Source organism: Nuphar pumila, chromosome 13 (genome assembly GCF_984573655.1).
Source record: "Nuphar pumila chromosome 13, dmNupPumi1.hap1.1, whole genome shotgun sequence".
Classification (NCBI taxonomy): domain Eukaryota; kingdom Viridiplantae; phylum Streptophyta; class Magnoliopsida; order Nymphaeales; family Nymphaeaceae; genus Nuphar; species Nuphar pumila.
Genome location: NC_143261.1, coordinates 17,696,089 through 17,720,361, shown reverse-complemented (window position 1 = coordinate 17,720,361; position 24,273 = coordinate 17,696,089). Strand labels below are relative to the sequence as shown.

Genomic DNA, 24,273 nt, shown 5'->3' with positions numbered 1-24,273 from the left:
ATAAAGAATAAAGGATTTTTTACCGTTACAGAAATAAAACCTTGCGTTGACACATTTCCACATTTTTATTGCTGGCCTTATTTTTCAAACTTTACATTAGGTGTTGCGCAGTAGTTGCATTTATCCTAATGAAAGTTTTTTATATTTACTATGGTACCAAATAACTATATATACAATTATATAGTTGCTAGAACATGAGAACTGAAAATATGGGCATTTCCAGCACTTTTTTTGCAAATCTAACCATGTGGATGTGTTTGGCATGATAAATTTTGTTATGAATCCAACCATGTGGAAGTGCTTGGCATGGTGAATTTGCTAGGAATCAACCATTGGATCGTGTATTTTTTTATGAAAAATGTGATTTTTGAATGCTTGAATATTTATGAAGATTATGAGCCATTGATTTTAAAGCCTTTAAAAATATCTCGTTTATGCATCAAAATCGGATGATTTAAGAGCGGGTTCTCTAAGGTTAGATTCAAAAGAAATGAACAAAAATTCATGAAAATCACAGTTCATACATTTGTTCTCATATTTTCAGTTTTCTTATTCTAGTGACTCTCTCTCTCTCTCTCTCTCTATATATATATATATATATATATATATAGTGTGTGTGTATGTGTGTGTGATATGGTACTTCTGTAGCACCCACTCCTAATAGAAGTTTTAGCTTTTCAAATTTCTTGAATTTTTTTTGTTGATCAGACCCTGTAGATACTATCTCAGTAGAAGAAAAGTTTTGGATAATGTGATCATTAGCATACATGTAGGTTTTTAAGTCTTTTAAAAATCATTGCCTTACAATGTATCAAAATTTCATGACTTAAAAAAATCTTAGTTTTATGTGAAAAAAACATGATCCAATGTAGGATTACTATAAAAAAACATTGTTGAGTACATCTATAAGGTCTTATTGAGATTATACAGACTTACAACTATGATTTCTAGTAGGTGATCTAGGAGCACTGTAGCATTATATATATGATGGTACACACTCTTATTTGCATAGATCTAGCTACCAAATGGTAAATCTAATCATACAAACGTGTTTAGCATAACTTATTTAGTATATTAAAAGGTTTTGCCATGTGTTTTTTTTTAAGGCAAGCTGGCAGACCCCCGCCAATTATTTTTTAAAGTACCACTAGATTTTACCATGTTTAATACTACACCGTAAGTCTATATATAGCGATATATCACCATTTGCTTCAAAACTTATAGATTTTTCAAAAACAGTCAAAAATTAGGTATCATGAACCATGATATTTTCCTTTGTCTTGTTTTTTTTTCTAGATTTTGTTTTTCAAAATGTTGTTGGTTTAGCAAGAAACAAGTATTTAAGGTATTCATTTTGGAAAAGTTCATGATTCCTCTATTGATATTTTGTCACCTTTTCTTACATAAGGCAGTTATTTTTTTCAAAAAATAATCGTATTGTACAACAAATATGACACATTTTTTCAAATGCCCTAAAATTTTTGAAATTTGTCTATTGTCCAAAATCATAAATATGCAACTTTTTAGAACCATTTTACCCTTCACACAAGCGAATGTCAAGAAGTTCATGCGATATATCATTTCGCTCGTTGGCTAAGACAAAACCACATTTAAATGTATATTCACACATATTTTTTTGTGGTTATCAAGAAGCGTACAAAAAATTATGTTATTTATGCGGTCTTCTTTGTTAATCATAAAATCACAAATACCTTAGTAAAATTGTATATTTTATATCAAAGTCACAAGAAATCGTGCAAACCTCATTTTTCCTTTTTTTAAATGTCACTTAATAGTAAAACCAATTTTGTGAACCTCCTTATGATCGTAACTTTATAAATACCTTAGTAAAATTATAGATTTTATACCAGGGTGATTGGAGACTGTGTGAACCTCTTATATTTCTCCTTTTTGTAACCCTCACTTAAATGTACATTCATACCTTGTTTTTTGTAGTACTCGTGAAGCATGCAAATATAACTTCTATGAACCTCTTTTAATCGGAACTTCACAAAGAAAGTAGTGAAATCGCATATTTTATAAGAATATCACATGTATATTTGTGCAGAGAGACACAAATATATTTTATAAAAAGATCACATACATGTATTCATTTATCTTATTCATTCAAAAATAAACCAGCTTATACATATATTTTTATTTTAGTCATTAAAAAATAAATTTTCTCATACATATATTCATTACATTAATTAAAAAAATGAACATATTACAAACAATCACATTACATAGTTAAATATTAGAGGGTTTGACCTTTGACTTCTTAATGCTAGTCGCGTTAATGTTTTTATCTGCAAACCCTATCTTCTATAAAGCAAATGAGGAACATCGACATCATTCACCGCCTCCTATCTTCTCCAAAATCTTCTTTACCTCAGACATGACATCCTCTTGTTGTTGTTCCAAAATCATATTCATTATCGCTTTTTAAAGGCGAAAACCCCTAAAATGTGAACCATCTTTTTTTTTAATATTAAAACATCATTTTAAATATCGAAGAGTCACAAATAATGTAGTTTGAGAAAATTTACATGATAAAAATTTGTGTAGATCACTATGTATTTGTGTATCTCCTGGGAGGACCTTCACATATTTGAGAGAAAATTTGCATATTTGTGAGGAACTTTGCACCAATTTCAAAGTGGGTTTGGTGGGGGCTGAGGTCTGACCCGGTTTTGAACTTACATGTTTGTTTGATTCTGACTCCGGACCAACTAAACCTTATATTGCATAGTTGGTTTGAGTCTGACCCGTTTATAAAACATACATTATTTTATGGACCAGCATCTGCCCGAAAATAGCTTTCTTGGGTAAAGGTATTTGATCTAGACCTGATCCACTTGCACCCCTAAACACAAGTATGGGCCTTTTAACTTATGAGATATTGTTTTTGTTCAATTTGGTGGCATTAGTCATTTTACATGGCCCTTGGATTCATTATACTCTTTTAAAAGTGGCTCCAAAAAATGGGCAGACGTGGGTCGGATCTAGGTCTAGATCCAACCGTTGACTATTTGCAACTGTAAATTGGTAAGATATGTTATGGACCCAAGTAGGTCCAGGCCTAGAACAAATATGGTATGGACCCAAGTATGGGCCTTTCAACTTATGGGATATTGTTTCTTTCAATTTGGAGGCATAGTCATTTTACATGACCATTGAATTCATTATATTTCAAATGTGGGTCCCAAAAATGGGCAGACTTGGGCCATAACTAGGTCTAGATCCAACCATCAACTATTTACGGTTGTAAATTGGTCAGATATGGTATAGACCGAAGTAAGTCCAGGCCTAGAACAGATCAAACCCATTTAGGTGAGTCATGGAACGAGCAGATCACAAGATAAGCCCCAAGATGACATAGGATTAGACCTGCTCCTAATCCAAATCCAACCTATCTGGCAGGGGCAGAGCCAGGAATATAGAGTAAGGTGGTACAAATGCACCTAGATTTTACTTTTATATACAGGTATGTATAGTAAAAACTATAGAGTAAAAACTATAAAATTACACAGGTACAAAAAATGTACTTAGAGTTGAAAAACAAATTAAAACCCTAACTCATACAAACATTCACACTAATTGATAAAAAAAAAACTAGCATTCCATCTAAAATCAAATCATGAAATATTCATGATTTCATTTCATGCCTAATGGTAATTTAAAAAATAGAAAGCCATAAATAATCATTTATGTTATTCTAAAAAATCAAATCACAACCCTAATTCCTACAAACATAAGTGCATTTATGCTAATTAAAAAAATCTTAATATTTTAACCAAAATCAAATCACACAATGTTCATGGATTTATGCCTAATGTTAATTAAAACAAAAACAAAAACAAAAACAAAAACAAAAACACAGACAAACCCTAAAATCATAACTAAACATTAATGTTATTCTATAAAAACAAAATCAATGCCCTAATTACTATAAACATCATAAATTATGCATTTGTGTTAATTGATAGAAAAACCTTAATATTCTAACCAAAATCAAATCATGCTATATTCATGATTCATGCCTAATGGTAATTTAAAAAAAAATACACATAAAAAACCTAAAACCATAACTAAACATCTATGTTATTCTAAAAAACCAAATCAAAACCTTAGTTTCTATAAACATCATAAATTATGCATTTATGTTAACTGATAAAAAAATGCCTAATATTCTAACCAAAATCAAATTACATAATATATGGTAATTAAAAAACATACAAAAAAACCCTAAAACCATAAAATAAACATTTATGTCATTCTAAAAAAACTCAAATCAAAACCCTATGGGTCTATTTGAGTGTCATGGAAGAGGGTGTTGTGGCACCCTCTTCCGCCCTTTCCCCGTGTATCTTGAGCTTCTTTTCCTCGAGGAAAAAAGAGTACTCAGTTTGTTTGGTTACGGTGGGGGCCCATGGAAATGCATGCCCACCGATGCATCTTCCCCAAAAGCCTCCACTTTCCATGACAAATAAACGGGCCAAAAATCCTAACCAACATCATTCATAGATATGCTAATTAAAAAAAAAATTAAATATTTATGTCATTTGAAAAAACAAAATAAAAAGCTTAAATCCTAACAAAAATCAAATTTATGGGTTAATAATCAAAATCAAGCATTTATTTATTCTTAATGATAATTGAAAAGAAAATAGCACAAAAAAAAACTATTCACGTCATTTGGAAAAATCCAAATGTCAATGAGGTTGTGAATTTTCTGCAATCATTCAAAAAAAAAAATCATATCATTAAAATCTCAATAAAATAATGAAAAACTTGAAATAACATATTTTTGAAAATTATCAAGTTATTGTCCAGTTTGAGCTTGATAGGTGGACTTGGGTTAGGATCCGACCCATCAACATTTTGGGCATTTTAGCACTGTCTTCATGGCGGAGCATGCAGTTTCTGTGGAAACAATACTGAAATGCCTTCTTTTTGTGGGCCCCACCTCGTACTCCTGAGAACATGGGAGCAACTTTCTTCGAGGAAACTCCCACCAAATTTACATGGCAGGAGGGATCAACTGGAATGAATGTAGATTATAGAACACTCTTTGTAACTGCAAGCGGTATACAAAGCAGACTAGGCCACTTTTTCCTACTTCTAGCTTTTTTTACGGGTTCATTTTCCTATGGAAAAGGATTGAACTTGTTTTCCGTGGAAGAAGGCTCCGTGTAAAGTGAAAATGGATCAGATATAATATCCTAACCAAAGCCACTACCTCATTTCCAGACTCATATCCATATGATACGATTCATATCAGATTCAGATTTGCTTATTCAAATTATTGCAAGACACTGATTAATATTTTAGGTCGTATTCAGATCGAATCCAATGTCATTGCATTCTTACATGTAAAAAACCTTGTTTTTAACCCTTTTACTAGATCCAGTATTTCGACCTACGCCACAGTGACAACTCCTACCAAGGCAGGAGCTGTCAGTGCATCTTCTCTTGTGGTGGGACGTTGCAGGTTCAAAACCCAATGGTAAGTTCAAGAACTGGTGGGGTCCTCTGAAAAAAATATCGTGTGATTTATAAAAATCTCTCAATAATATCGTGATAAATTGCCTGAAATTTAAAACGGCAATTTCTTGCGAGATTTCCAAACTGTGACAAATATTGTGATATTTACTTTTTTAGCAGATATTTTGTAACGACCCCAACTCATACCTTTGAAAAATATGGATTTTTTTTTCTAAGAGTTGCGGAAAACTTCCCAGAGACCCAGGGTCCTTACAGTTCCAATTTCAGTTGGATAACCACACACCATAAATAAGCTTACATTTATCATCCATAACCAACTAACTAAATTCTTTTATTAATGAATCAATAAGAGTCTCATACTCAATGTCAAAAGTGAAATAACAACAGCAAAATATAAGAAGAACTAAAGGAAACAAAAGTAGAGCCACTTTGTCCGTAAGTGAAGCAGTCTGAAGCAAATGTGATTCTCGTATCTCCTCAGAAGCAAGTCGATTTCACTGATCACTTGTGTTTGGGAAAAACCAATAAAAGGAGAGGGTCAGAAATCTGAAGAATTCTGCGTACAGGTTTCCCTAATGAATCAAATAAGAAAGAGAACATAAATAAGATCCATGTAATATTTTAGAAGGATACAATTATAACCAAATTATAAGGCAATTAACCATTCATGCAGAATTAAACATTGAGCATGAGAGAACACGAAGTAAGTAACATGGATTAGAATTTAATCAATAAGGCAATTAAATGCAAAAGAGATCAACATCATGTAATGATCAACATATAACAACCAAGTGAACAGATAAATATGCATGAACTAATGCATAGCAAGAATATGCGTGATTTATGTGCAATGCATGAACCCCCTTTTTATTATATTTCATTTAAGTTTTTTCTTTTCATATGCATGTCTTATTAAATGCACACAACTTTAAATTCATCTTTTTAATTTACCATTGCCCGCGGATACACCAAACAGGTACAGTCTTCGAGGTCAAGTAGGGTTTCCGGGGTAACTTAGCACACAATTTGTATTTTATTACCGAGTTCCAAACTTAGCCCTCGACCGATATCAGGAAACAGCACCATCCATCGGAACCTTGAAAAACAACATTCAAAGTCAGGGACACCATGGAAAACAGCATCCACTGGCGCCACTTTATTGGTATATCAAAACAACAACAGCTGTGTCAAAACACACCACCCCTAGAAAAAGTGGCGGACTCTCCCTAAAACCGTGGCCAAGAAAAGAACCTCAATATCGGGTTCAGGGGTAACATTACGCACACGGAGTTTTTGTATCCTCACGGTTTCCCCCAAACCGCAACCTCCAAGATTCCCATAATAAAGATGGGACATCAAGGAGAATATAAATTACACTGTTCTTTACTTCCTTTTATCTTGTTATTAATTCATCTTTTTTACATTTGCAAATCAACATGTAAAAATTAATAACATAAGCTTGCAAAATAGCATGCCAAGCTTTTCACAAAACTATAGTCCGTAGCAACAAGGAACAGTGCAGTAAAAAATATAATATCACTTCTGATTTGCTCAATGCATCAAATTATAAAAAACAGAGAATAACTTGTTCTCGAGGCTCACCTAGCCCCTAATGATCTAATTGACCATCGATGCACTCATAAGCAAAAATCATCAATCACATGCCTCTATGCATTATTTTCTACATGCCTTTTCAATGCACATTCATGTATGCAAGTTGTATAAGAAACAATAATTTCATAAGCAAAAGCATAATTTTCACATACCTATATTAAATGCATGCTTTTATGCCACGCACATACTCAGGTCAAATGCAAGAGTTCATTAATGAATCATTCCAATTAAAACCTGCAAACAATCATGCCATTCTGACCCTACGAAGGCATCTAAATTCCATATGTGTATATGCACAAGTACACTCGCTTACAACAATAATTTCGAACAAGTATTACTTATCAAGTTTAAGCACATAAAAAAATATTCTCCCTTTGTATGCATATGATTAAGTCTAATACACTTGCATATTTTATTCCCATAAGCAAAGAAAATTTGGACAGATCCACTCCAAATTGCATATTATATATATATATATATATATATATATATATATATATATATATATATATATATATATATATATATATATATATATATATATATATATCCCTTTTTGTAAAAGAATCGCTGCACCCATGATAACAGAAAAGTCAGATCATATTAGGGTGCACAGTGCTTAGGTGTAGTCATTCACAACTGGGTTCCTATTCATGAATCATTTTGAACTTACAGGTGTGAGCACTCATGAAGTCATGTACAAGTAACAACGCATAAACTCTTTCGAGTTACACATGCGCATGAAAGTAGCTTTACATAAGAACAATGGTCAAGCATAAGATACCCATTCTAAGCATGTGACTGTCTCATTCCTAACATGCATAAATGCCATATTTATTATAATAAGCAAATCTTAAAGTTTTGCATCAAGCTCAAATAAGCATAACATGTGGTGACAAATAAGGACCTGCTAAATAGTTTCATTTGTTAAAAAAAAAAACAAATTCAGCAACACAGGACCCAATATAAAAAAAATATTGATTTGACAATATATATTTATGATTGTGCAACGAGCCTATAATAACATATACATATATATACATAATATGTCATAAAATTTTTCTTTCAAGAAGCTGCCAACACACAAAAATGTTATGTATAGACATCTAAATTCTTTTTCTCTTCTTTTGAGGATATGTGACCCCAGTCCAAAATGAAGCCACACCAGACCCAAAATCATTATCCAGCCGACATGTAATCGGCTGGGGCTAAGGCCGAAAAATGCCCAGCCGATGCACTTGGATGAGGCTCGGCCACCACCAGGCTCGACCACCACCAGGCTCGACCCTGAAAACTAAATGGGAGCAACAAACATAGGAAAAATAAAAGAAATAAAATGCTAACAGGTAAGCAAAGCTGAACACTACAAACCAAACATGAGTCTGGGTTCGGGCAGATTCTTGGCTTCAAGTCCGAAATGCAACAACCAATAAAAAGAAACACAAACAGCCGAAATAGAGTGGAAAACCGTACATACCACAAAAAAAAATCAAGATCTACAACACCCCTTTCACGTATTTTAGGGTAAACACCTAGAGTTACCCTTTTCCCAGGGATTCTTCTCAAAAACACCACATGAAAATCAAACCTATGATCTCATTCTCATTCGAAGCAAGAGAGGAACCCGTACCTCTTTGGCGAAATCTTCGGTGATCGGCAGGTTCAATCATTGCGAGAGAAGGGTCGGCTGAAATCGTCCCTTGTTGCTGCCGTGACAGGGTATCTGCCATAGCCTATGGCAGCTGCTGGTGGCTACGGCTTTCCGGTGACCTCCACCACTCTGATGCACGCCCACACAAGAGAGAGAGAGAGAGACGGGGGAAGAGAGAAAGAGAGAGATAAGGGTGAGACCCCCCTCTTCCACTTCCCTTTTATCGCTGACCCCCCCCCCCCTCTTACCGAGAGGCGCGGGGTTCGGTTACGTCTGTTGTAACTGACCCCCTTCTTCTCCCTTTTGGTAATAGCAGGAATCGTGCCCTAGGCACGATTCTTGCTTTCCCCCTTCTTTAAAAAGCTGCAGCCCGATATCGGGTTTTAAAACCCTATCGGGTTACGGATCCGGGTCGGGTCCAAGAGTTTTTCTTGCTTTTAATTTTATTTTATTTTTTTCGTTACTTACCTGCTACAGGGGACGCGACTCGGGTCCGAACCCGGGACTCGGTGTAGATTAGATGATTATTAGGGTCCACAAGTTTGGATCCGCTACCCATTGCGAAGTGGATCCACAGGCTGGGTCCAAATGGATCCAACTATGGATCCCTTACATATTTTTATAAATCTTTTTATTAATTTATTAAATTATATATATATTTCAAATATGATATTATTTACATATGGATCCTGGATCCGAAAGGTGGATCCCAGGCCCATAACACATAAATTATACAGATTTAAGCATAAAAATTCATGGTTATTACATATTTATTGTGAAAACCCCCAAGATTTGTATTTTTAAATGTGTTTTTATTTATATTTTCTTATAAAATATATTTTTTATATTTTTAAATTTATTTTTTATTCCCGAGATTTTGCCAAAAAATGCAAGATTTATTAAAAAATTCAAAATATCCCCAGTTTTTTTACTCCCGAGATTTTGCCGTTTTTAACTTTTGTCACTATGGCCCCGAGCTTGCCTACACAAAAGAAAAGTAGTATTAGGACCTATATGTCACAGTGACATGCCGTTTTGGTGGTATGGTGACACTATCGAACATGCTCAAACATGCCAGAAACGACGACGAGCTTCCATCCAGAATCGTCCTGATATGGATCCTGACTGGATCCCTCATTTGTAAATATATAAATTTGTATTTTTTTTTCCTTTCTTCAATAAACAGGCATAGTGACAAATATCACAAGATTTATGAAAAATCTTGCTATGATTTCTTGCAAGATTTTCAAAATATCATGAGATTTATGAAAAAAACATAAATACTGTGATTTAAATGCGATATTTATGTTTTAAACGACTATTTATCATGAAAAACTGTGTATTTTTATTTTTAAATAATTTTGATTAATATTTTCTTGTAAAAATTCTTTTTTATGCTTTTTTAATTTATTTTTTGTTACCAAGATTTTGCCAAAAAATGCAAGATTTATGAAAAAATTTCAATTTCTCACAAGTTTTTGAAAAACAAGAATTTGCCTTTTTTTAATGTTTGTCACAACCCTGGACCTATGGGCATAGTAACAAATGTTAAAAAGGGCAAATTATCGGCAGCGAAAAACTCGTGAGAAATAAAAATTTTTTAAATCTTGCATTTTTTGGCAAGATCTCTGTAATAATAAATAAAAATATATATAAAAATACTTTTTACAAAGAAATATAATAAAAAAATATTCAAAAATAAAAACCACATATTTTCATGATAAATGACTGATAAACACATAACTATTGCCTTTAAAGGGTGGTATTTATATTTTTGATGAAAAGTTCATGAGAAATTGAAAATATTTCAAGAAATTACCATTTTTGACTTTAGCGTAATTTCTCCTCATATTTTCCTGAGATTTTCATACATCTCGCAAGATTTGTCACTACGTAAACAGGTAGGGGTCCGCCTAATCCCAGCTTTCTAGTTCAGAAAAAAAAAGTTGATTTCTTTTTCAGTTGAAAAGTTTAAGTACTTTGTTCCCATGCAAATTGTAGTAACATCTCAGGGAGCAAAAGTATTAAAGGAGAATGACGATCTTTAACTATATTGGTTTCAATAGTGGGATTCATATCATCTCCTTCTTTTTTTTTTTTAATCTAATGATGGTTGGTCATTTTCCGACCACCTGGCCAGAAAATGGTCAGATGCATCGGCCCTTGTTGGGCGGAACCACCCCAGCCATTTTTCCGGCCGATGAGTGGGTGTACAAATTTTTATCTTTGTTTTTATATAAAAAATGATTTTTTATCATGTTCCAGCAACCCACCGATCCAAAAAACTGTCTAGCATGGATGGTGTCACCCTTGTTATTTTTGGACAGTAGGTGGCCATAAAATGGCTATTATAAATATGTTTTATTTTTTATGGCTTTTAAAATTTATGTAAAAAAAAACCTAAAAAACAAGTTTTTCGTCCACCGAATCTTGTGATATGAGAAATAAGAATTATATGAGGTTGTTTTTATTATAAATAAAGTATGATTTGTTGAAAAAGGTATAGAGGTGATGAAAAAAATAAAAGATCTCTCTTTTTGATGTAGAAAGCAGATATGTCAAACGATATGCATTATTGTTCTTAATTTTTATTTGTATGTTGTGACCTGATTATATTAATAAAGACTCTTGATACTCTCTTCATCAATATTGGCGGTATTGACTTAAAACCCTTTGGTCTTTAGTTATTTGCTTCTTTGTTATTTTTATTATGATTATATGGGTTCCCTAATCGCATTAATATCTACTTACTGTGATCCTGCTCAAAAAGCACAACAAGACCCCACCAGTTATTATTCAATGTTATTGATGGGTTTTTGAACATGCAACGTCCCCGTTACAAGGTGACCAGCACTGACAGCTCCTACCAACCTAGCGGAGCCCAGTGGGTGGCTTTGAAATTACTTATTTATACCTAAGTATAGCTAAAAAGTCAAAAAAGGCAATACTCAATTATTAAAAAGCAAAAAATGTTAAATTTGGATTTTTTGAAAGCTAGGTAGAGTTTAGTGAATTTAAAAATAAAGTCAAGCGGTCACTTGAACAATTTTTAGAAAGGTTAGGATCTAAATTCAAGTTTGCCATACGTGAGGTGCCTGCATTTACATCCAGAAAGACACAATAATGTTGGCTTTTTCTCGGAAAACTATCCTATAACCATACTATACGTTAGCAGGCCTATGTTGGTAAAACCTTTGAAGTCCCCTTTTTCACTTGAGAGTATGCTCAGCTTTAGAAAGTATATGTAAACAACTGTCTGAGTTAGACCCAAGGGGTTTGGTTTAGTGGGATGGGCCCTAGGCCGTTTGACGGGCAGTCTAGGTTCAAATCCCATAGGCGTCACCCCCTCTTGGCGACTCTTTGGGGTCAAGGGATAGTAAAGCCCTTGGAGTTTTAGGTTGACAGGACAGCGACTGTAAATATGGCAGGCTGAGCCGGTGCGGCTAGGTCTCTGTTTCTGCTGCAGTTTCTCATAGTAAAAAAACAGTATGTATTCACACGCTTTATTTTTTCTCAAGAAAATCCTGATACGGAGATTTGTGACATTGGAGTAAAGTAACAATTTTCCAAGATGCTGATTAGCATGTAGAACAAAGTTGGCGTGATTTGGACAAAAAAGCTCCAGCAGTAGATCAAAACAGTTGTTAAATTAATAAGAATGACACCTAATATAGGCTGTAATTTAACGTTAAGACGACTAATCTTTGCCCTGATACTGAATTTTACAATAACAAAATGCCTATGTCCCTGCTTTCTAGCAATAATACACCTACGAAACTCATCAACAAAATTGCCGCGATATGCCAAAAAAGATTGAGAAATTTCAAAAAATTTGCGAAACTCGTGACTACCTGCAAAAACAATAAAATTTATGAAAGTTTGATAATTGTTAAATTGTGAACTATTATCGCAAGGCATGTTGCACAAATCAGTTTAAGTGTTGCGAAAGTCCACACCTTGCGAACTTCCGAATGAGTATCGCATGACGTATCACAAAAATCTAAAATAACCGTTATTACAAAATTCTAAAAGAATATCACACGACGTATCGTGAAAGCCTGATATTGCAAAAATTTTAAAATATAAAAAATCAAAAAAATGAGAAAAAATAAAGAACAAAAAAAAATCTATTATTGATAGGGTTTTTTAAGTTCTCTTCTTGTTTTGCTAGATTAAGTTTTTTAAACCTCAATTTGGTTGTTCCCTTTGAGGGCTATCAAAGCCCTAATCACAGCCGATTGAGGGCTTCGGCCACCAAGTGAGGGTTTAGAGAGAGAGAGAGAGCATCGTTGTCGTTCGGTGGTTGGGAGGATGGCATTGGTGGAACTGTTGTGCCGGTGGGGATGATGGTGGTGCAGAAGAAGCAAGGGAGGCAAAAGTGTCCAGTGGCGTCACCCGACTTGCACATGTGTTGCGCGGCGTTCAAGATCGTTCACCGCACTAGCTGTTATATCGCTCAGACACGTAGGCATACAAGGTTGATTTAGCGCACCTCAAAGCTTAACGCATGCAGGCACTCTTCAGTGCTCGGTGCACGCAAGCACAATTCAGTGCTTGGCACATGCAGGCGCACTTAGATGCTCAGCGCACACAAGCGCGCTTCGACTCTCGGCGCATGTAGATGCCTAGCGCATGCAGGCGAACACCAATGCTCACACGACACGCACAGACGCACGTTGATGCGGTGCATGATCATGCACAGACTGTATAGAGAGATACGCGATGCTCGGTTACTGTTCTGAAATGCGATAATAGCAAAAATTGAATGAAATCAAGTCAAGATGTAATTGCACTCAGCTGCAAATCACACGGACCCTCAAGATCAAGATATGCCCTCTTTGCGCCAGAACTTTATGCACAGGCGTATTCGTGAGCTGCGAACTGGTGGAACTGATCTGAAGTTGCTAGTTTGGCGCGGTCCTTCGAAATTAGCATAAGCCGATGCATCATTAAGCTAGCACTTCCATCTTAATTCAAGCCAGAACAACATCCATGCTATACCGAATACTTGGCTGACTGAATACTCCTGCTGATCCGAATGCCCTTGCTGTACCGAATACCCCTGCTGATCCGAATATCCATGCTATACCGAATGCCCCTGCTGTACCGGATATTCATGCTATACCGAATACCCCTGCTGATCCGAATGCCCCTGTTGTACCGAATATCGATGCTATACCGAATGCCCCTGCTGTACCGAATACCCCTGCTGATCTAAACTTAATGGCAACCTTTGGGGATTGGATTCACCTATCTCTTTACTTAGGTCAGCATCACGTGTATGTATGTGAGAGAGAGAAAAAGAAAAATGAGAGACAGAAAGACATAGAGTCGGGACTCATGTTTTTATTTTCCAAAACTGCTCCCCGAGTCCCTGTTCTCATCGTAACAGGGGTGGAGCAAAAATTACACTAAAATTAGAACGCTACTGACACGTTTGTCATGTCTGCCGCGTCCAACGTTTGACAGCAGCGTCGTTCCATGCAGCTGCGGCTTCCCGCGCGACCCGCGGGACGCGCCATCAAACAAGTCCTAAAAGTTAAAACCAGGGCGCCCTGTTTAGCCGAGGATGGGAATAAAAAAGGGAAAAGGGCGTTTAGCGTCATCAAATCTGCAGGCCATGACCGTCCTCAACCAAACGGTGAGGGAAATTTTAGTCATTACATCGGTTCAAAATGTGGCAGACTTTCTGTCCCCATGGAGCGAGAAGCGCGGCCCTATAAATAGGAGCAAAACTACAGATCAGCATAGCCGAGAGAGAGACATGCAATGGTCCACCGACCGAGGCATCGGTTTTCGACGGACCTGGCGCTATGCGGATCGCTCGTAGAAAATGAATTGGGAAATATATCAATAAAATATTAGGGTTTACAGTAGGAGGTGCGAATAGTTCTCCAAATTTCGCAGCGTCTCTCACTATTTTAAGTAGGGAGATCGAAGTTTCCGGGGATCTTTAACGTGATTTACCGTCAAAGACAGGGATTTCCTTCTCTAAGAGTGTTTCCCGGCGAGAATCAGGTTCTCTCCGTGCGTGGATGGAAGTGATTGGGCGGATTCAATCGAAGTTATAGCTGAAAAACCAGGTATTTTATGGATACTTATTGTTTTGAGATGTAGTGTGAAATCCCCGGGTCTTTTGTGTTCTTGATTCGAGAAATGGAAGCCAGTAGGTATATTCCGAGCAATTTTCCGGTGAGTATAGAGGTTTCTGCGATGTATGATGTTTTTTCGATGAGGAATGAGGTGATCGGAGGGATTTAGATGGACAAGTACGAGCGAGTTGCTATTCTACGTAGAAATTTAAGCTTTCAGATAGAAAATGTTTTTGAATGACGAAGACTTGCAGAATGCCAGAATTAGCATGTAGCTGAAGAAATTTTGCTCAAACGCATAAGATCATTAGTTTTTCTCGCGTAGATTTCGCATCTTAGCTTATTTTATGAATACTTATTGTTTTGAGATGTGTGAAATCCCCGGGTCTTTTGTGTTCTTGATTCGAGAAATGGAAGCCAGTAGGTATATTCCGAGTAATTTTCCGGTGAGTATAGAGGTTTCTGCGATGTATGATGTTTTTTCAATGAGGAATGAGGTGATCGGAGGGATTTAGATGGACACGTACGAGCGAATTGCAATTCTATGTAGAAATTTAAGCTTTCAGATAGAAAATGCTTTTGAATGACGAAGACTTGCAGAATGCCAGAAGTAGCATGTAGCTGAAGAAATTTTGCTCAAATGCATAAGATCATTAGTTTTTCTCAAGTAGATTTCGCATCTTAGCTTATTTTATGGATACTTATTGTTTTGAGATGTAGTGTAAAATCCCCGGGTCTTTTGTGTTCTTGATTCGAGAAATGGAAGCCAGTAGGTATATTCCTAGCAATTTTCCTGTGAGTATAAAGGTTTCTGCGATGTATGATGTTTTTTCGATGAGGAATGAGGTGATCGGAGGGATTTAGATGGACAAGTACGACCGAGTTGCAATTCTATGTAGAAATTTAAGCTTTCAGATAGAAAATGCTTTTGAATGACGAAGACTTGCAGAATGCCAGAATTCGAATGTAACTGAAGAATTTTTGCTCAAATGTATAAGATCATTAGTTTTTCTCCCGTAGGTTTCACATCTTAGCTTATTTTATGGATACTTATTGTTTTGAGATGTAGTGTGAAATCCCCGAGTCTTTTGCAAATGAAGCCAGTAGGTATATTCCTAGCAATTTTCCTGTGAGCATAGAGGTTTCTGCGATGTATGATGTTTTTTCGATGATGAATGAGGTGATATGAGGGATTTAGATGGACAGGTACGAGCGAGTTGCAATTCTATGTAGAAATTTAAGCTTTCAGATAGAAAATGCTTTTGAATGACGAAGACTTGCAGAATGCCAGAAGTAGCATGTAGCTGAAGAAATTTTGCTCAAATGCATAAGATCATTAGTTTTTCTCAAGTAGATTTCTCATCTTAGCTTATTTTATGGATACTTATTGTTTTATGACGTAGTGTGAAATCCCCGGGTCTTTTGTGTTCTTGATTCGAGAAATGGAAGCCAGTAGGTATACTCCGAGCAATTTTCCGGTGAGTATGGAGGTTTCTGCGATGTATGATATTTTTTCGATGAGGAATGAGGTGATCGGAGGGATTTAGATGGACACGTACGAGTTCTATGTAGAATTTTAAGCTTTCAGATAGAAAGTGCTTTTGAATGACGAAGACTTGCAGAATGCCAGAATTAGAATGTAGCTGAAGACATTTTGCTCAAATGCATAAGATCATTAGTTTTTCTTGCGTAGATTTCACATCATAGCTTCTCGGAGAAACAGGATTTTACTGAATTTCTGTTTCGAGTGATTTCGGAGAAATAGAGATAAAGGTTAATAGAAGATCAGTAATGATTAGTGTATGTAATTATCTTCGTCCTTTAAAAGTGAAAATGAAGATCTCTATGTAATTTGAGTTCTGATGGAGATTTCAAAGAACTTAAGGCCAATTTTGCAAGATGTTATTTGTTCGGTAAGTTTTTTTTTTTCTCGGTATATTTAATATTATAAGAGAAAAATATGGATATCTTTGGAAGCCTCTGAATTTTAGTGGAAATGCTATCGAAGTTTGTACTAATATAGAAAGCAGTCTGAATTCTTATGAATCTTTAGCAGTTCAAACAGAAGGATGGTGATCTTAGCTTTTTTGTTTGTGGTGGACTTTGGGGAATTTGCTTTGAAACCACAAAGATGTCTCAGGCATCATCTCTCTCTCTCTCTCTCATCGATGTATATATATATATATAGAGAGAGAGAGAGAGAGAAAGAGAGAGAGAGAGAGAAAAATGTGTAGCTGCGCAACCCTTAGGTGTGCAGCTACAGCGGAACGAGCATGGCCGTCCATCACGCCACCCAAAAAAAACTCGCAAAAATGCATTTTTTGTGAGTTTTAAGCTTTAGCATTGCTTTATTGTGTTGCTATTCGGGCCCAAGGGATGTGCAAGTCTTTTGTAAATAGATGTTTAGCGATGCTTTAAAGCGCCGCTGGAGGTCCCAACGGAACTGGGACCTTTAGTGGCGCTTTAAAGCATCGCTAAAGGTGCTAAAACACACAAACAACGTGTTTTAGCATTTTTTCCCCATTTTTTGGACAGTGGTCGTCCATCACGCCCTCACAATCATTCCATTGGTAGTTGCACGCCTACCAATCACTCACTCTCTCTTTCCCTCTCTCTCTCTATATATATATATATAAAGGTAACTGAAATATGTTTACTGGTATGAACTAAGATTTTCATAGTTTTTTTATTTATTTTCGAAAATTTCACCTTACGGTTGTGATCTAGATGCTTAGATCATCCAATTATGATGTATAAAAGGGATCTTTTAAGGGTTGAAAATCAGCGGCTTAGAATTTTCATAAATATTCAAGCATAAAAAATCACATTTCTTGATCCGATTATGATGATCAACAGTCGATTCCTAGCAAATGGACCACGCCGAATGCATCTGCAGGGTTAGATTTGCAAAAAACCCTATGAAAATCTTGATTCATACCAGCAAACATATTTGGTTGGTAAACATATTTCAGTTTCCCTATATATATATAGTACAACATAGGTGCTTGAACATTTGGTGCTTGCGATAAGTGCTTGATGGGTTTTTCTGCTCTTCTGGTGTTTTGTTTTGCGGTTCCGACCCCATAAATGTGTTGAGCATGGTCGATGTACGAGGAATCTACACCTGGATCATGTGTTTTCGATGAAAAATGATATTTGGAGCCTAAAAAATTTACAAAGATTTTGGACCGTTGATTTTTCAAACCTTATAAAACCCACCTATGTGTCGGAATCAAACACTTCAAGAGCTGATCCCTATAAAATCAAGTACATAGATCACATATGTATGGTCAAAATTTAAAAATAAAACGAAAAAACTGAAAAACCCATCAAGCACGTATCACAAGCACCTATGCTCTACTCTCTCTCTCTCTCTCTCTCTCTCTATATATATATATATATATAACAAGGGCGCCTCACAGATCTTAGCAAAAGGCAAAATACACCTATATTAACAAAGTAACCTTCTTGGCATCTCTAAGACTTAATATCACCGAATGGATTGAAAGATACAAGAGGTGGATAAAATATGTAAATTTGCGAAGGTTATATGGGTTCCGGAAGCAAAACTGCATCAAGAACTGACGTCCGAAAACACTGGCCAAGTCACATTGCAAATCTTCTAAGCTTGTTTTCCAAGGGAATAATTATGAATAATCATGCATGGTTTAAATATGATGTATTTTACAATATATATATATATATATATAATATTTGTATTGATGTGCTAGATTGTTAGTTTGGAAGAATGGATGATAGTGCATATTCTAATCATTGGCAACAATAAGAGAATTATCAGAACAAAAAAGATGACTAGTCATAGACTTTTGGAACATGAAAGTTTGGTTTTCTTTTTTATATTTTTGGGACTCAGGATAGGGATGGTTCAAAGAATTTCTATTGTTTTTGTATTTTGAGAGTTGTAGTGGCAGTGCTTTTTGGTTGGAGGGATCTCTTTGCGTACTTCTTTTGAAGAAAAAAAATGTGTGTTTGTGTATTTATTTTCGCATAAATCTGGTAGCTTAGCAGAATCCCAGATGTTCCATAATGGAAACAGTAAGCTCTTATCTTTTCTGTCTGACTGATTAAAAGTTTGTGGGTCGAAACATGTTTAATGTTAACTCCAGGTTTTTCTGAGCAACAATGAGTAGTGTTATAATAAAAAAATGAAAAACTTTTATAATGAAAAAATTTCACAAAACTCATGCAGATCTATGTGTATTTATGGAATTTGTATCACAAAATTAGAAAGAGTTTTTTTTTTGCTATACTTCACTGGTGGGTTAAGTTAGAAATCAGAGGATCGGTACAGTTTTTGACATTTTACTTGAGACAGGTCTGCTGTGAGCAGTTGGAGCACACTAGCACAAGCCTAGAGTATATGTCTCTGATGAGGTTGCAATCATTGGAATGGGAGGGGCTAGATCAAAATGTTGCATAATTAATTCAGATGGTCATATTTGAAATTTCCATAGGATCTAATGATAATGTTCTTCATTTCTTTTTCTCTCCCTTTCAGGGCTTATGGTTGTTACTGGCTCTCTCCTTTGTGTGTGTGTGTCTGCATGCCTTTTACAACTCCGGTTCACTATTATTTTGCAAGGATGTGTTGTTTATTGGATGAAAGTAGATAAAACTATATATACTTGTATACTACTGATAAGTGTATTTGGTCAGAAGTGGAATTATTTATTTTTGATACGTTGTCATTTTCATATACTGTTTTCACAGACTAGCATACTAGTAGCCAGGGATAACTGATTTAGTACAAAATGAGGGGAGCTGCTTTTGTTGCTATAGCTGCTTCAATTGGCAATTTGCTGCAAGGATGGGATAATGCTACCATTGCAGGTAAATATTGTCAGTCTGCTATGCTAATTAAACATCTTGAAGCAGTCTTTCCTATTTGCATGAACAGTTCATCCATTTAAGATTCAGCCTTTTGGATATGCTGCTCTGTTAACCATGTGATATACATGGCCTATGTCTTTTTGATGTTAAGACTCTGGCTTTGTGTTGTCGCAATCATCTTTTCATCTTCTGCACCAATTCTCTGTTTTGAACGCACCACTGATGTGACTCCAGTTATATAACTCCTTGATATCAGCTTTGAGAAATATCTACCTTGATTTTCTGCAGGGGCAATTCTTTATATCAAAAGGGAGTTTGAGTTGCAAGATAATCCTACTCTTGAAGGTTTAATTGTTGCCACGTCACTTATCGGGGCCACAATTATCACAACTTTCTGTGGTCCCGTATCAGATTGGCTTGGTCGACGGCCAATGCTTATAGTTTCATCAGTTTTGTATTTTATAAGCGGTTTGGTGATGCTTTGGTCTCCCAATGTGTATGTACTCCTGTTGGGAAGGCTGCTGGATGGGTTAGGGATTGGATTGGCTGTTACTCTTGTTCCCTTGTACATATCCGAGACAGCCCCATCAGAGATAAGAGGACAGTTGAATACGCTCCCCCAGTTTAGTGGGTCTGGTGGAATGTTTCTATCATACTGTATGGTGTTCGGGATGTCATTGATGGCCAACCCCAGTTGGAGATTGATGTTGGGAGTTCTTTTTATTCCCTCTCTTGCATACTTTTTTTTGACAGTATTCTATTTGCCTGAGTCTCCTAGGTGGCTTGTTAGTAAAGGTCAAATGTTGGAGGCAAAAAAGGTTCTGCAAAGGTTACGAGGCAGAGAAGATGTCTCAGGTTAGTTGAATCAACTATTTTTGTTATATTGTCTTTTCAGCAGTTATATTTGCTTTACACAGAAAGTGCATTTTCTTTGCTTTCTTCATGAGAAATTCCAATTATCATGTGCTCACATGAAAAAGAAAGGAAATGCATTCTATAACTGTTTACAGCTAAAATCCAATGTTAATATTTCAAACATCAGTGGGGATTTTGGGACGTGTTTAAGAACATTAGTAACTTGCCATAACCTGGCACTCAATTAAACTACAGATTATTGCTGCACATGAGCTGTAATACCCGTAAAATTCAAGTGGTTTTATACATATTGGGCCCGGGATCCGTTACCTAGATCCAAAAGAAATATAGGTATGGATATTAAAAATCGTAATATTTAATAGATAAATAACTTTAATTATTTTAGAGAATAATAATAAGTATAAAAATGGATTATGTGGGGTTGGATCCATGGTTGGACCCAAACGGATCCAACATTTTGGATCCACCATCCCCTTCTAACCCGGATCCACGCTCATTATGGATCCAACACTAAAGAGTCAACCTGGATCCACGCTAACAGCGGGTCCAGTGTCGCGGGTCACGGGGTTTGGACCCCGATCCGGCTGTGCTACATTAAACAGAATTCAAGAATCGTGCCTAGGGCACGATTCTTGCAAATCGAAATTTTTTGCAGATGGGAGCGTAACCGTCGGGGGTTGCCTCTCGTTAAAAGGGGGAGAGGGTCTCGCCCCTCTTCCTCCCACTACGTCTCTCTCTTTGTATCCCATCTCTCTTCTCTCTCTCTGACATTCTTGCGCACACCAGCGGGAGCACCATCGTCGGAGGGATTTCGACCACCTGCAGCCCTATCGCCGACCGTCTTCGATCGCCGGCCACCTCCTGTGTTTCCTTCCGCCGGAAAAGAGGTAGGGTTACTGTGCATTTTCTTGTTGGGAAGGTCATGGGTCTCGCATGCCGTGTGGGTCGTCCAGAAACCTCAAATCAATTGAGTTGGGGGGTTTCTGCTTCTGCAAAACACCTGAGTGATGTAGGATGATGTGTTTTTTTGGTGGGTTATTGAATGTGCTCGGGTGTGTGCGTGGGCAGTCAAAAGGAAAATCCCCAAATTAAGGGTTTCTATCAACCCTAAACCGAAAAACCCCAAATCTACGATTTGGGGGTTTTGGCTTGTTATTAGGAAGGGAGTTATGGATTTCGGATCGCCGATAGTAGGGATTTGTAAATTGTCGTAAAACCCCAAATAAAAAAAAATGTTGGTTGAAGGGTTTTCACTGTGAATCAATGCTGTTTTGTTTTTCTTCAGCATTAGCATAAGTCACTGAAATCGAGGTACGGTCATATGAATTTCCGATTGGTATGAGTTTCGGTAGTTGCACATGGGTTGGTTTAAGTATGCACTACATGGCTCTACAATCCCAGACAACTATCACGTAATAGCCTTAGTTCCGACTTTGCCCTTCGATTTCCTGTCAGAACTTTATGGAGCTGTGTGTTGTCCAGTAGGATAGTTTCTCTCTATGGGATCTGATATTGTGGTTTAGGAAGTTTGAAAAATTTTGTAGTATGTTCAATGTTCAGGCATGTACATTTGGCATTGAATAATATGTTGAAATCCCTGCTATTTGTGTATTTTGTTTTTGATAACAACCTGCAATAAGTGAAACACTAGAAGTATTTGGCATTGACAAATACATTGAAATTCCCTGACATTAGTCATTTTGTTTTTAGTATGTTTCCTAAATAAAATCAGCCTATGTGTGTTTCGAAAGTGGTAATTTTTCTATAGAAGAAAATTCAGGATTTGTGGGTTCATGTTAATAAACTCTCTGTATGCAAATAATAAGACTGAAGCTATGGGCTGGGTATATGTAGTAGAATTCCTTTGTGTCAGGTCCCCTGAATAAAACCCTGTGTTGCTTATTGCATTGTCTGAAAGAGTCTAGATGGAAGTCGTGGTAGAACTTTACCTATCATCATGGACCTAGCTGTGTTAGGTCCCAATGACCGAGTAACTATGCACAGTAGATCCATCGACAAAAACAAAATTCTGTTTTAAGATTAATAACCAGTATTAGATATCAATGTTGAGGACATTAGTAGAAGCTTATGCCTGCAACAAGGATACTGACAGAGATTGTTATGTTGAATTTTGTTCAGCAAGAGAAATCCAATTCTATGTGTTTACAATAAGCGTGTTTCTGTGTCATGTTCTTGGGCACAAGCTGACTGTTGCATATTGTTTTCATAATTTTTATACAGATTGTGTTCTTTATGTACTTAATGTAATGAAAGGTGCAAAGTTATTGATGTTTACTATATCTTAATCAAGTTTAGTTAATTTGGAAGCCCACGAGCTTTTCTTCAGTTATCCTGCATATTGTGTAATCTGCCTGTATGTGACAACACTTGGAAGGATTCAATACTAGCATCTAAAATTTTCTGGAACAATGTGATTGCATTACCAATTTGAATTACTTACCTATTCTCATATTCTTTCGACAAAAGTCACAAATAAACAATACACTGTGCCAATGATCAAACCCTGAAATTTCATTTCCTAGGTTTGGGTTATGTTCATGTGTGTGGATGTTAATATATGTTATGAATGAAAAGTTTTATGTGCCTATATTCATGGGACATGTTTAATTATTGTGCATTTATGAAGTGGTTTCAATTGTAAGTGCATATATGAAATCGATGTGTGGTTGGCATGGACAATCCTGCATAGATGTTCTCATGTACTTATGAATCATTAATATTAGATGATTACATAAAAGCACTTGCATATGGATGGTGAATAGATGCATATGACTGTGGTAGCTCATGCACATTCTTAAATTTGTATGAATGAATGTGTCTTTGGAATCATGTTGGTATCATTGCATACATTACAAATTGTTATGATTTTTGCATACGATGCATCGATGGTTTAAATAAATCATCACATGCCTGGAGAGCCTTGAGCTTTGGTTGCTCTTTCTTTAATTATTTAAATGCATAGCAAAAATCACATTTATACTATGGTTTTAATTGCGATGTTTTATTGTTGCCACGAGTGGTAGACCGTGCATGTTGAGTTGCAAGCCTATGTTGTTAATTTTGCATGTTGATTTGCAAATGTAATTTTATTGCTCTATATTGCACTGTTCGATGTGTTTCCACGAGCTGGAGTCTCGTGATGGTTCTTGCAGGGGTGGATGCGAGCTTTTGCCTTGTTTTTGCATGCTGAATTGCAAAACTTAATAATTGGCTTTTAATAAAAAGATAATGAATAAGAACAGTGTAATATACGTTCTGGGATATCTCATCTGGAGTATGGGAATCTTAGAGTTTCGGTCTTGGGGATACTGTGAGGATAAAAAAACTTCGTGTGCTGAAATTTTGTCCCCTGAACCCGATATTGAGGTTCCTTTTTCTGGCCACAGTTTTAAAGAGAATCCGTCATTTTACCTAGGGGTGGTGTGTATGACACAACAGTTGTTTTTGGTACCAAGGAAGTGGCACTTGTGGGCGTGGGGTGTCCCTTGTGTCCCCGACATTAGATGTAGATGTCTAATTTTCTGAAGGTGATTCGGTCGAGGCCTAAGTTTGGAACCCAGTAATAAACTACAAATTGTGTTCTAAGCTACCCTGAGAACCTAACTTAACCTCGGAAATTATACCCGTTTGGTGTATCCGCGGACAATGGTAATTAAAAAG

The 24,273-nt window shown here is 36.2% G+C and overlaps 1 protein-coding gene across 2 annotated transcripts in view; it reads left to right on the top strand.

The window, feature by feature from the left end:
- Window positions 1-14,522: 14,522 nt before the first annotated feature.
- The window catches only part of LOC149817956 (monosaccharide-sensing protein 2-like), a 40,848-nt gene continuing 31,097 nt past the window's right edge, over window positions 14,523-24,273 (top strand). Inside the window, exons 1-3 of one of the 2 annotated variants that reach the window (XM_089985253.1) lie at window positions 14,523-14,856; window positions 19,597-19,716; window positions 20,005-20,571. In XM_089985253.1, the coding sequence (XP_089841379.1) occupies window positions 19,638-19,716; window positions 20,005-20,571 (646 nt within the window). In that variant the 5' untranslated portion in view covers window positions 14,523-14,856; window positions 19,597-19,637. Of the gene's footprint in view, window positions 14,857-16,695; window positions 16,779-19,596; window positions 19,717-20,004; window positions 20,572-24,273 lie in introns of those variants that run through there. The other variant, XM_089985254.1, reaches the window with a different exon arrangement.